General features: G+C 43.5%; 1 protein-coding gene across 3 annotated transcripts in view; it reads left to right on the top strand.

The window, feature by feature from the left end:
* The window catches only part of TTC7A (tetratricopeptide repeat domain 7A), a 174,063-nt gene that overhangs the window by 145,357 nt on the left and 15,447 nt on the right, over positions 1-13,259 (top strand). The window contains exon 20 of one of the 3 annotated variants that reach the window (XM_064708937.1): positions 3,680-3,779. The exons of the other annotated variants lie outside the window; for them this stretch is intronic. Coding sequence (XP_064565007.1) covers positions 3,680-3,709 — 30 coding nt within the window. The 3' untranslated portion in view covers positions 3,710-3,779. Of the gene's footprint in view, positions 1-3,679; positions 3,780-13,259 lie in introns of those variants that run through there. 3 annotated transcript variants of the gene reach the window in all.

The raw sequence follows: 13,259 nt of genomic DNA, 5'->3' as shown, positions 1-13,259 counted from the left end.
GTTTAATAGTGTAGTTCTTTATTGAATGAATCCACCCTGAAGGAAACAGTATGACCTTGCTGTGTGTGCTCAAGACAAAACAAAAATCAATGTTAATCCCTTGGGAGGAGAAATACAACATTAATGGAACAGTTGAGTGAGTCTAATGAGAATTAGATGGCAAGAATGGTAATTTGGAAAGAGATACTCGTATGAGCTGTCTGAAGGTACAATGTGGTAGTTTCCATGTATCACCAAATGCCATGTATTCTTAGATGTGTGTCTGGCAGATGTAATTTAATGGATTTGCACCTCTCCTCTATGGCTTCCTGACAGAACAACAGGGGATTTTCAAGCTAATCACCTTTCAGTGGGGAGATTTATGACTAGTTAGCCGAGCCTTTCTTACATCTGGAAGGGCATGGCCTGGAGACAGTCATTGGGCACAGCATACCAACTGGGAGCTTCTTAATCAGAAGCAGGCTAGAGCATCTCTGCCTTGTGGTTACTCTCTGGAGTCTTGCAGTTCACTGGCATTGCCAAATACAACATTTGCCTAAGTCAGTCCACATTACTAGTAATGAATGAGATGGGTAATGCTTCACTTAATAGCCATTGGCTGTGTAAGGAATAAACTAAACAGCAGACTTTTGTACTTCTTTGCTTCTGAGAATCTGAAGTGCTAATTTTGATTTATATGGGGAAAATTCATATTGCCTAGTCCTCAGCCTTTGGCTCAGATAGATGAGTTGGTCACTCTTTCTACCTGTTGTCCAGAGAGAGGGATTCTCCAGCACTGGGGCAGAGCCCCTTTTGTTAGGCTGCTGCTCTGCATTGCCTTGTGGAAATCTCCCTCTGTTCTTCCCTGAAGGTACAGGGAGAGTTTTGTGCAATTAAAGAGGGTTTGTGTAGATCACATACCTCTTTAAACTATATGAGGCAGATGAGTATCTCCAAGTGCATGGCCTAAGGCAGGAAATGAGGTAAAATACATGGACTTGTTTCAGAGAAATTACTGCTTTGATGTTTTCATAATTAGCCCAGTTCTCCCTTTGCTTGTGTTCACCTGTTCAGCATTTGAGTAAAAAGGGCAGACTCATAAAAACATCCGTTTGCAGTTGCTTCACTCACCAGGCTGCACCTGCTTTCCAAGGTTGTCACCAGCATAAGAGACTGCAAATAAAAATCAACTGGAACACAAGTGGCAGCATCTCAGTACTGCCAGGCTGTAGAGTGGAGATTATTTGTTTATGCTTTTATTTGCCTGCATTGACTAAACAAAGATAAGAATGTAAATGCTGTAGCAGAACTTCCCAGACAAAATTCCAGGAGTGATAGGAGCTAGCACTTAGTGTTACAATAATAGATACCAAAGTGGAAAGACATCACTGCCCTGTTGCTCCTCTTTCATCCTAAGAGCAGAGCAATAAAAGAATCAGCTCTGTGAAGCTGTGTGTGAGGTTTGCTGCTTTATGCAGGAGCATTAATCTTTCAGGGTTTGATTTGTTAGGTTTGCACTGTGTGAGCTTTGCTCTGATCCCTCAAAATCTAAACTGTGGTTAATATGAGTGGGGAACAGACCCCTAGCTCAGCTAATTTTGAATGTCAATGTGCATGGTGCAAGGCTAATTGAGATACACAGAAAGTGCCATGTGCCTTTTTTAATTGCATTTAGACAAGATGTACAGTATTTGAGTCAGCTCGGCAGCATTCCAGCTGATGAAAGTGTTGCTGATACTGGACACCAGTGATGATATATTAAGTGCTCTTAATATCTTAGCACACATGTCATGAGGCACGTTAGAATCACAGAAGAATTCAGGTGAGGAAGGACCTTTGCTATGGAGGTCATCTTTTCCCACCTCCTGCTCACAGTGGGGTCAGCTTCAAATATCTGTATTTGATATAGGTAGCTCAGGGCTGTGTCCAGTGAGCCTTGAGTATTTTCATGGATGGCTATTCCACCACCTGTCTGGGCCCAAGTTCTGGTGCTGCATACTCCTTGAGAAGAATTTTTTCTTAATAGCTGCTCAACCAGCGTTTTCCTTTCCATAACCTTAATCTGTTGCAACTGAGCACCTCTCAGAAAAGTTTAGTCCTGTCTTTCTTTCAGTCGCCCATTAGATAGCGGAAGGTGGTGTTTGCATCTCTCCTTAGCCTGGAGAGGGAAAGGCTGAATAAATGTTCCTCTCTCAAAATCTTCATAGTATCGTGGCTCCCCAGCCATCTCAGTGGCCCTTCACCTATCCTTCTCCAGTTTGTCATCTTCTTTTCCTCACCGGGGAACCCAAAACTGGTGAGAGCACTCCAGATGTGATCACAAATAGAAAGAAATACTTAATTTCAGTCTGCTGTGGTGCATTACCTAATTCAGCAACAGTAAGCCATTAGCCTTGGGCACTGGATGGGTGCCATGCTGGCTCATGCTCACTTGTCTGCCAGCATCCCCAAGTCCTTTTCTGCAGAGCTACTTCTCCCCAGGTGGTGTCCAGCCTGTACAATTGCATGAGGTTATTACATCCCATGTACAAAACTTCACTGTCCAGCAAATGCTGTTCCTCCTAAAGCTGCAGGGAGACTGGGGCATGGAAATGATAAGCAACACCTGTGTTCTTAAGGGCCAGAGACAAATCACACATAATGACCACTTACAGAAAGTAAAACATTTACACTCAGAATAAGTAGAAAATTAAGTTTGTTCAATGCTTAGATAAGATATAGAGCTGCCATCTCTGAGTTATGCTGAGTTTGTGGTATCACAACTGAATTTCTCAGTAACTCACACTGCCCTTCCTACCAGAAACCACACAATGATTAGGTTTGGGGTTTTTTTACAAGTTAGGCCTTGTGGGAATTCATCAGTTGTTGTAAAGATGTTGGACAAAGACACCTTTGGTAGGAGGCTCCCTGACTTTATGCTTTTGTGGTTTGTTCATAAACAGGTGAGCTGCTAGAATAGTTCTGTCATCCTCTGTGGCCTACAGCAGGGCCATAACTTATGTGGTGTCATTGTGTGTGTCTCTGTGTACATACATGTATTTGTGTACATCACAGCTACATGAAGCATAATATCAGCTGCTTTTAGCAGGCTCAGATTTGGTTATGAAACCGTAAATGGAAGGTCCTACATCTCCTCAAAAAACTTGAGTGTCTGGAGTCTGGTGCTTTGAAAAGGGGACAGGACCCCAAGGCTGTTTGGGAAGTGGGCTGTGCTCCATCATAGTGCAAAGTAAGAAAGTATGAGCCAGATTCCAAAGAAGACTTTCCTTGCAGAACTAGCCAGTTGAGGGCAGGAGGGAGGAGTCTCATTTGTTGAAAGAGTGAAGCTTTGTTTGTAAACAGTTTGTGATCTTGAAGTGAGTGGAGCTGAGTGAGGGCAGTGCTGGGTACCTGAAATATGGAGTGTGGTGAGTTGACCTTAGCCACCCCTTTAGCCCCCACGCTACCAAAACCTCACCATGTAACCCAAATAGTGAGAGGCACTGCGAGACTGCCATCCTTGCTTTGGCTCTTATGTGTCTGGGCTGTTACCCCTGAGGGTCAGGAGAAGCTGCTGTTCCATGTCTTAGCACAGCACATGCTGTTGCTGTTCAGTGTTAAACTTATTTTTGTGGTCTGTCTCTCTTTGTGTTACAAGCAACAGGTAGGTCCCTGTCCTTCTCCACAACCTGCCAAGTCTGTCTGTGTCTGTGTCTTGCAGACTTTAACACCTGCATTGAACATGCCATGAACCAGCACTAAAGAGGCAGAATAGAGCTGAACCATGGAATTGTTTAGGTTGGAAAAGACCTCTGATATCCCTGCGTCCAACTGTTATCCCAGCACTGCCAAGTCCATTCCTAAACCCTGTCCCTGAGTAGCTACAACCAGACTTCCTTTAAAAATATCCAGGTATGGTGACTCCAGTGCTTCTCTGGGCAGCCTCTTCCAATGCTTGGCAATCCTTTTGTTGAAGAATTTCTTCCTAATATCTGACCCAAACCTGCCCTGGCCCAACTTGATGTCACCTTTCTTGTCCTATCACTTGTTACTCAGGGGAAGGGACACCTGGCTACATCCTTCTTTCTGGTAGTTGTTGAGAGTGATAAGGTCTTATCTGAGCCTCCATTTCTCCAGCCTGAATAACCCCAGGAATCTTATGCAGGAACTTCTAGACTGCTTCCTGTCTGCTGTGTTGTGTTTTCAGGGCATATCTGGTAAGTTGAAGTCCCCCACAAGAACAACATTGTGATTGTAAGGCTTAATCTTCCAGTTGCTTATAGAATGTAAGCATCATCCTGATTGGTCCATAACAGACTCCCACCAGGATATCTGCCATGCTGGCCTTCCTCCTGACTCTCACCCTCAACACTCAATCAACCCTATCATCACCATCATTCAACTCTAGGCACTCAGACCTCTCCCTAATGTACAGGTCCTGCCTTGCAAACCGAAATACAGCACTTGTTCAGCACATTTGCCATAACATACCAACCTAGCTAAACCTAATTGGTAGTGAAGGAAAACTATGAATTGCATCTAAAATAAATTCTCAAGCTGCTCTGACATTGTGGCAGTTTATTTTAAACCTGGAGAAGTATTAGCTTCATCCTTTTGTAAATACTCGCCTGGCCAGTGTTTCCCAAAGCAGCTAATGGTGGGCAGGTTTGGCACTTCTAATGGGATTGAGAGCAGTATTTGCATCTAGCAAAATATATAGAGCTTCTGAAGATGTCACTGTACTTCATATAATTACTTTTTATAGTAATTTTTGTGGCAGATTGGCCAGCAGAGGTGTTTTGTCTTTGAGGCTGTCACTTGCAGCTCAGCAGAGCACAGGAGTGACTAATACAGACAAATGAAGCTAGGTCACATTAAACAAATGCCACAGTGAAGCATTTCTAAAGTCCTGTATAATCCCTCACTGCATTGTGAGGCTCAAAGCTTGATGTTGTAGGAGAGCTTATAGATTTGCTAACACACAACCAGACCCCACAGCATTTAAATCTTTTCTGAACTGAGATTATTTATGTGAGGATAGTTCAGGACAGGCTTCTGCAGTACAAGCAGATACCAATTCTCCTTGTGACTTCAGTGAGAGTAAGAGATGCCACACATATTTCATGCACATTAAGAGCAAAATTGCCTGCAGTGTTGTCGGCCCTAGGTTCATGGACCATTTGGTATCTTGTTTGCCTGAAAACTGTCTTGCCTTGAGAGCAAGAAAAGTAAATAAACGTAGAGAGAGACCAGTAAAATGCACCAGCCATGGAGAATTCTGGGCTTCAGGAGCAGAAACCCTCACCATAGCATTCCTTGCTGTTCCTGGAATACAGCAACTATGTTTACCAAGCAACCCTGAAAGCTCAAGACTGCTTTCCACTAATGATAAATGACTGTGAAGTATTTGAGATAGGTGTTAATTTCACATTTCTTCAACTTGAAATTATTTTTTAACCTCACCATAGGCACCAGTAATTAGAAAACTTTCTTAGCTCATAGGTTTTGTGTTCTCTGAAAAATTCTATATTATATATTATTTGCTGGCTGACACAGCAAGTCAGACTAACTTGAAGCATATATCATTTTAACTTATCTCTTACTTTGAATAGTGAAGGAAGAACAATCAAAGGAAGTGGTTTGCAAGTAACCCATTGTTTGAAATTAGCTTTCCCAAGCCAGAAAATATAAAATAGAAGCATCAAAAATAGCTGCATCACAAAGTAAAAATGGTGTATATATGAGATCCTTGAGCCAAAAGACAGCCTGTTTTTTATGTATTTATTTTTAGCTTGGTCAGCTGTACTAAGTGATTGTATCAGTGCAGCTAGTCTCTGGAATAAGAATGCTCACATAATGTAGTGTCAGTGCAGGCAGCAATGACTAGTCATGATATATAGATGTAGCACAAATCCTTTTAAATCAAATTCGTACAACTGAAACTCTACAATCAATTAAGTCTCTATAGTCTTGCACCACTCATTTTCACTCTCACCAGCTATCATCAAACAGGGACAGAAGAGCAGCCTTGTTGGAATTGCAGCCCTGCTATTTTTGCATACTTTGAACTAGACAGTTTGCAAACTTTTTCCATCTCAGTGGTCATAGAGCCTGTCACAATTTGAGAAGAACCAGCGCTGCTTCTCCCCATCTCCTATTAGAAGAGAGCTCCCTTTAAGAGAGACTTCCTTTGCCTCAGATACCATAGATGGTGAAAGGTGAAACCTTTCAAATTAAAACTAATTAGGATGGCTTTTAGGCACCTGTGGCAGAATATCCCAGTGCTTGGGGCAGGGAATAAAAGTCCATAGTGTGCTTTAACACTTACCTGGGCTTGAGATGTTTTTCTCAAGGACAGGAGTCAGAGAAACGGCTGTGGGTGTGGATGCCACCCCCTTCCCCAGGTGACGAGGACTGCTGCACAGAGCTTTGACAAGCCTAAATAACCTTGCTTGAACATTGCTGTCCCTCGCTGCGTGCAACACAAGGATCTGATGCTTCCACAACTCTCTCAGTATGCTGGGAAAACTTTAAGAGGTAAACCAGGGACAAGATAAAACTAACTCTGTCAAACCAAAGCCACTGTGCTCCCAGTAATCCCCAAGTAGAAGAGGTAAAGAAGCCTTGAAAGTACCTGCCTCTCTGCGGTGCTGTACATCTAAAATGCTGCTGGTAGTGCTTTTACTCCACAAGCAGCCAACTTACAGCAGCACTGGGCTCACAGCAAAGCACAGGGGATAGCCAAGGTTAACAGACACAGCCAGGCACCAGTCTAATGCCTTGAAGAGGGTGAGGGAGGGCCATGGGGGGATTCTTTATATTACTGTCCAAAAACATTGGAGGGGGCCTTCAATACCCAGACAGCATACAGACTGAAAAGCACAGGAATTTCAACTGCAGTAAAGAAGGTAGACAGTGCATAGCAGGTATAAGGTTAATTTAGAAATAAATGAGGGATTTTCTAAAAATGCAATGAAAGTCTGGAGTAGGTATAATCTGACCATGACCTGTTGTGTGCTCCTTTCTGTGTATTGTGATACACTGCATTGTGGGGTTGTTTATCATCAAGAGATCATGGTTTTATGTTCAGCATTATTTCTGTTATTCTCCATACCACAAACACTCCTAAATCAATATTCATGTACTCAACTTCATGTGTTTGGCCCAAACATCTTAGGTTAGTTCCATCAGGAGTTATTTTGCTTCGCAGTGATCTTGTGAATGACTTTGCCCAGCCATTGAAAACCAAACCCTCAAGTATACCTTGGCAAAGTGCTTTCCACTCTGAGCAAGGCAGTGCAGAAGCAGGAGTAAAGAAAAAAGCCTATTTTCAGACTTTCCTAAGTGCAGCAGTGCCACATAGATTTCTCCTTATGAAATTCCTGCAACTGTCCATCAGAGATAGCCCCCAGCAAAAGCTGGAAGCAGAACAGGGGCTGGGGGTGGGATTTCATTCTTGTACTGGGCCAGATCCTCAGAACAATGAAGCCAAGTGGGTAAAAGCAAAAGACATGTTAACTGAAGCGAGCTGAACTGTTCCTCCATCAGTGCCTGAGGCCCTCTCAGTTTACACTGCATTTAATTCAGTCATTTTGGGCCCCAGTTCTGCACTGATGTGAAGAGGGTGACTTTCTCCACCCTTGCCATAGTCCATCAAAACCCCCAGACTTTGACATCATGAAAACCAACCTGGTTACTCTGAGTTTTTGTTTAAACCAAGCCTGAACAAAGGTGGTGTTATTTAACTTGAAGCTCCAGTTTAAGAAATAATGAAAACCCAGTGTTGCATGTGATAAACTCTGGATCTTAGTTAAGCTATACGCTAAAAACCACAAAATGGAGATGTTGAAAATCCTCAACCAGCCTCACTCTGTTAAAGCCACTGAAGTTGTGCCTGCATGTCCTCACTGGAGCTGTAGTTAAGGATTTAGTAGGTCTCTGTATGTTTAAAATTGTCTCCAGACTACTTGAAACTGGAGGCCCAGGATCTCTTCAGAGCCACTGGGCATTGTTTTTATTTGTTTTCATCTGTGCATGAATTTCTTTGAAAATACCCAGCAGAGCAATAAGAAGGGATTGTTTTTAATCTTTAGAGATGATAGCATGCTGTTATGCATCAAGGACACTCAAAAACAAAGCATGAGATAAACTGTACCAGGAGATTTTATTTTTTTCTACCTCCAGGCTTTTCCAAAAATAAAATGCATTCTGCATGGGGCTCACTGATGATGAGACATCCATAGGTTCAGTCTGCCATCCCAGAAGCATTAACACCACCATGTTCAGACAATTTACATGTGTGCTTGTGTGAAAATGCAGCTGGATTCTGCCCGTGCCCAGCACCCTGGGGGAGAGTGGTCATTATCACTGCAGGGACAGCTGGGACCAGGCCTTGAGCCAAGACCTTGCTTAACGCAGGCAGAAGATTTCAGTGATACAGAGTGGATTTTACATCCCCTTCTCTGGGAGAGGGTAGCTGAAGTCACAGTTCCACACCCTACAGCCACCTGAGTTTAAAACTAATGTGTGCATTTTTGTGTGAGTCTGGACAGCACAGTGGACAAAAGAGAGCCTTCTGCCATCTGGGATTCAAATCACATTAACAACAGTTATTTCCAGAGCTGCAGATTGATGATTTCTCTTGTTTGAGCTCTCTTCAGCAGTATCCTTCCCTGCCTGAATGAACGAGGTTATAAAACACAGTAATTACAAATCTCATTGACTGCCTTGCATTCAAGGGCGTGTTCCCCCCAAGCATTGCTGTGATGCTTGTTACCCAGGAGACTGCCCTGTACAATCCAAAACAGAATTATTCTGACCCAGTGAGCTTGTTGGAGGGGAGAACATTTGGGATGCTGACCTGCTGCCTCAGCACAGTAAATGCATTTTTCTCATTTCACAGCAGGGCAATGCCGCAATACAACAGGGCCATTACATTCAAGTATTCTTTTGAGGTATGACTTACATGTCACTGACAACTGCTGGCTCCCCAAACATGCAGAAAGGGAGCCTAGGTCAGCAGTGATAAGCCAGAAGTCCTGCTGACTGTCCACAGTTTTAGCAGCTTTCTCTGAAGGTTTGGTTGTCTCAGACCTTTCTGGGCAAAACCATAAATGCCTCAGACAATATAACACAGTATCAATAAAACCTTTTCTTAAAATGTTTGAGTCAGGCTGTGCTCATAAAACAGGTTAAGAGGGGTTTAGTGACAGCTGGCTGTTCTGTCTTGCACTACTGATCATGGTGTGCTTCAGTACCATCCTCTGCCTTGTGATCTGATTGTAGTCAGGATCTGTATGGGTACCTTCCTTGGACCTGAGGGGTTTAGTGCCAGCATCAATCCTCATATCCTGCAGTCAGGAAGCTGCACAAAGCCCTGTCAGACACCCACTCTTGTAAAGGGCTGTAAAACCTCTGATGCTCTGGAGGGGGAAAAAAAATAACAATAAAGCACTTCCTAGAATGGTAGCAAACACAAAACAGGCAGTTGTCATCCATTTTCTCAATTACTGTCTGCACAAAAGGAGCACAGTGCTGTGTGGTAGCCTCAGCAGTTGCATCCTCTGTGCTCAAGTAGAAGCGGGATATGAGGTGCAGAGCAGTCACTCCCAGCAGGTGTGCAAACCAATTGAATTTAATTAGAAACATCCTGCTGAAAATGTAAATGTTTTACAAGTACATCATCCCCATCAGGGGCTGCTGCTGCTGGAGTCTGTGTGTTGTTGAGCCATTGACACAGCAGCAACTGAAGATGCCCCTTTCCTCATTTTCTGTCTCCTGTGCTCCCCAGACACCACGGGTCTTTTCCACGTTGCTGCCTTCCTGGGTACCTCAAAAATGCAGGCTGGTTCATTTAATATACCCATGGCTATTCCTCCTGGGACAAAGGCAAACCAAGCTCATTAAAATGAAATGGCTTTGCTAGATTAGGGAATGGATACTGTGCTGGAGGTTTTATTGCTCTGTAAATGTTCTGTTCACTCTGTACTGGTAAAAAAGATTTCATGGTGTTTGTTGTTTTGTTTTTCTTGCTTAGGACTCTGGGCAGTGCTAAAATGTATCTTATGGTTCCCTGTGATTGCAGCTTATGTTTAGGCAGTCGAGGTTTTTTTTTTTACTGATTTGCTGAAAATCATGAGAGATTGGTATTACCCACTTCACTGATGATCAAGCAGTTCTCTGGCAGCTTTGAAGAAAATTTGTTCCAAATACAGTATCCATCATTAGACTAGTGCCACACTATGTAACCACCAAACCAGCCAGTCTGTAGTGCAGGCAGCTTGGGTGCCATCTAAACAAGAGATACTGCAAAGAAGTTCTTGGTGGGTTCAAACCTGGTTCAGTCATTAAAGACATCCCCTTACCTATTGTTCCTGGAGAGGTTTCAGGTAATTTTTCCATTCTCTTCAATGAAGGGATAGGCTGATGAGCCCATGCCTGCAAGGGAGGCGTGCAGATGCTTTAGGAAATGACGTGTATGGATTCTATAGTTGGCAGGCTGTCTGGAGTCAATCCTTTCATACAAAGAGAATTAGCTATTCCTCCCCTCACATGGCTTTTAGACAGCATTGTGCTGCTTTAACACTGCTCAGAGCTCATGTAGAGCCCTGTATCTGCCAAACTGACAGCTCCTACAGTGCTTCTGTGGGAGCAAGGACTCCTCTGAATGAAGTGCAACTGAATAATTCTGCTGTGAACCAATTCTCTACAAATCCCATGTGCTTGTATTTATGTGAGATACCAGCACCTCTTCTCACTACACCTACATTGCTTCTAAAACTAAAATGCAAATATTAGAATATAAAGCTAGATAACTTAACCACGTGCCAACAAAAACTATTGCCGATTGCTTTATTTTGGCTAAGTATTTTGATCTCAAGTATCTGTCTATAAAAAAGTGTTGTATCACTTTGGAGTTTTAAACAGTTGCAGAAATGCAGCCAGATTCAGACGAAATATGCTTGGTGCTTGGATGAGTAACATTTTTTTCATGCTTGACTTCCAAAAAGATGACTGCTGTGGAAGTGTCTGGTGTGCTTATTACATGACAATTAGCAGTTGTTTCTCTGCTGACAGATGTCCACATCAAAAAGCACTGATTGTCTCTTTTGTTTGCAATTTTAGAGATACCATAATCAAGTAGCTTATTTCATCTCCAGGAGATGTTGTCCTTTGTACCACAAGCACAGCCTCATTGCCTAGGCTCATGCCAGGGAAAATCAGATTGTGAAATATAACAGCAGATGATTTATGTGGAAGTTTATTCTGCCCTTTCTCCCTGTGCAGAATTAAAAATTGCAGTTATTTCTCTGGGTAGATCTCTTACCCAAGATAGATGAGCAAGCTGTATTTCTGCATTTTTGTACTAAGAAACTGTTTGAACAGTGGAGCAACATAGAGTATGCACATATCATACTGGTGGTATTGCTCATCTGGGACTAAGAAGCAAGAGAAGGGAAGGGAAGAATTTTAAAGAGGGTAAGAACAACTTCACATGAGCAGATTCCAGTGAACAAAGTTCACAAATTCTCTCTGTGCAGCTGTAGCATGGAACGTGTCTCAAAAGAAAGCTTCTTAGAATGTCACAGACAAAATAGTATTATTCAGATAATTCAGGGGGAAAATAGCTGTTTCACATTAGTGCTGAAAGGAATGCAGTGCAAGCCATGACCTAAATTAATATTTCTGCTTGTTATCTAGAGGCCTGTCCTCTAGCCTTTCCCTTCTGCAACCCACTGAAGTTAAAAGGAGACCTTGCATGAGGGTTTTTGCCTGAGGTAAGATTGTAGAATGATGTGCTGTGCCTGGCACTGTGATTTTGAAACATTTGCTAACAGGCAAAGGTCTTTGGGAGCAGACATGAGACTGGCAGGTGGGATTTAATAGCAGAGATTTTGTGCAGCTGCCAAAAAATCACAACCCAGATGCTGGAGCTGAGCACATGCTGCCTGATAGGAATGATGTTCTGGGTAAAAGAGGAAGCCAGCAAGTGTCTGTGAGACACTGATTCTGAGTCCAGCCCTGCCTTGCCTTGTCCTTTTCACAGCACTGTCTGTGCATCAGTAACTGGCTGGCCTGGAGATGTTCTGCATTTTTTCATTATGCTGCACCCAGAAAGTACTTCACCAGAGGCAAATTCCCTGTTTACCATCTGCTTCTCTCTCTCTCTGTCTCTGTTTCTCTGCATGAGATATCTTCTCTGAGCTCCTTATTCCCCTCACACATTCATTCTGAAAGGTACATTTTTATTGTTCCTCCTCAGGGACCATCATCTTCCCAAGACATTGATCTTCCTTACTTTTTCCTTTGTCCCTGCTCTGCTGGAGGTCAGTTCCCTCTCTGAAAGCACCAGCAAAGAAACAGCAAGCATGCATGCATTGAAACAAAGAGAAGCACAGCCCCAGACCTGTCATCTTTTACCCTTTCAGAGCCACCCTGATCAGCAGGTAGCAGGACTAGCACTGTATCCAGGCTCTAGGAGCCTCTGCAGACTGACTGGTGAGTGACATGCTCCCACACTCTGGAATGAAGGATCTGGGCAAAGCCAGCAGCCTGCAAACCAGGCCAAGCTCTTCACCCTTTCTGCCCAAAGGAGGAATTTCCTAAAAATACATGTCCTGACATACCACTGAGCCACATGGCACAGTGAGTGCAATCCTATTTTCAGCCTGCTCTGCGGGGTTACATAGCTGGTTACACCTCCTTCCAAAAATGGCACATCAGCAGCACAGCACTTGCTGGTGGACCATCAGCACAGTCTCCTGTGGGATGGTGCACTCCACTGGAATTCCCCAGCAGGTGACTGCAGCTCGTTGTGTGTAAGGCTGTAGTGGCAGGAAGCATCCCCACTTATGCAGGGGGAAGTCAGGACAGCTGCCCTCTGCCTGTCAGTGCATCGGGAGTACCCTGCAAAATCACACAGGTGGGTTATGGGCTGGGCTGCAGGGAGCCACCAAAACTAAATCTAATCTGATCCAAAGAAGAGCTCACCTGATGGATATGATGCCTGTCTAGCACATACCTTTTGCCTCTCCACCAAGAAGGACAACAGTAGAGCAACATTTGGCTTTTGGAGATGATTGGTAGTCTCCCTCCAAGCCATGGCTGGTTAGCAAATTCTGTTTTCCCAACTCTGAAGCTTATTGCAGAATCCCAGGAATGTTCCTGTGCTTCAGATATCCCAAAATAACTGCTCTAAGCTCTCCTTGGGGAAAAGCAATCCTTAGAGCAGCCTCTTAACTCAAATTTTTTGTGTTGAAGTCGCTGAGCTTGAGGGAGAGAACTTGGCTTTGCCTCTAGTC

This window comes from Zonotrichia leucophrys, chromosome 3 (assembly GCF_028769735.1).
Source record: "Zonotrichia leucophrys gambelii isolate GWCS_2022_RI chromosome 3, RI_Zleu_2.0, whole genome shotgun sequence".
NCBI lineage: Eukaryota > Metazoa > Chordata > Aves > Passeriformes > Passerellidae > Zonotrichia > Zonotrichia leucophrys.
The sequence above is the reverse complement of the archived record's forward strand: the minus strand, read 5'-3'. Positions and strand labels throughout refer to the sequence as shown.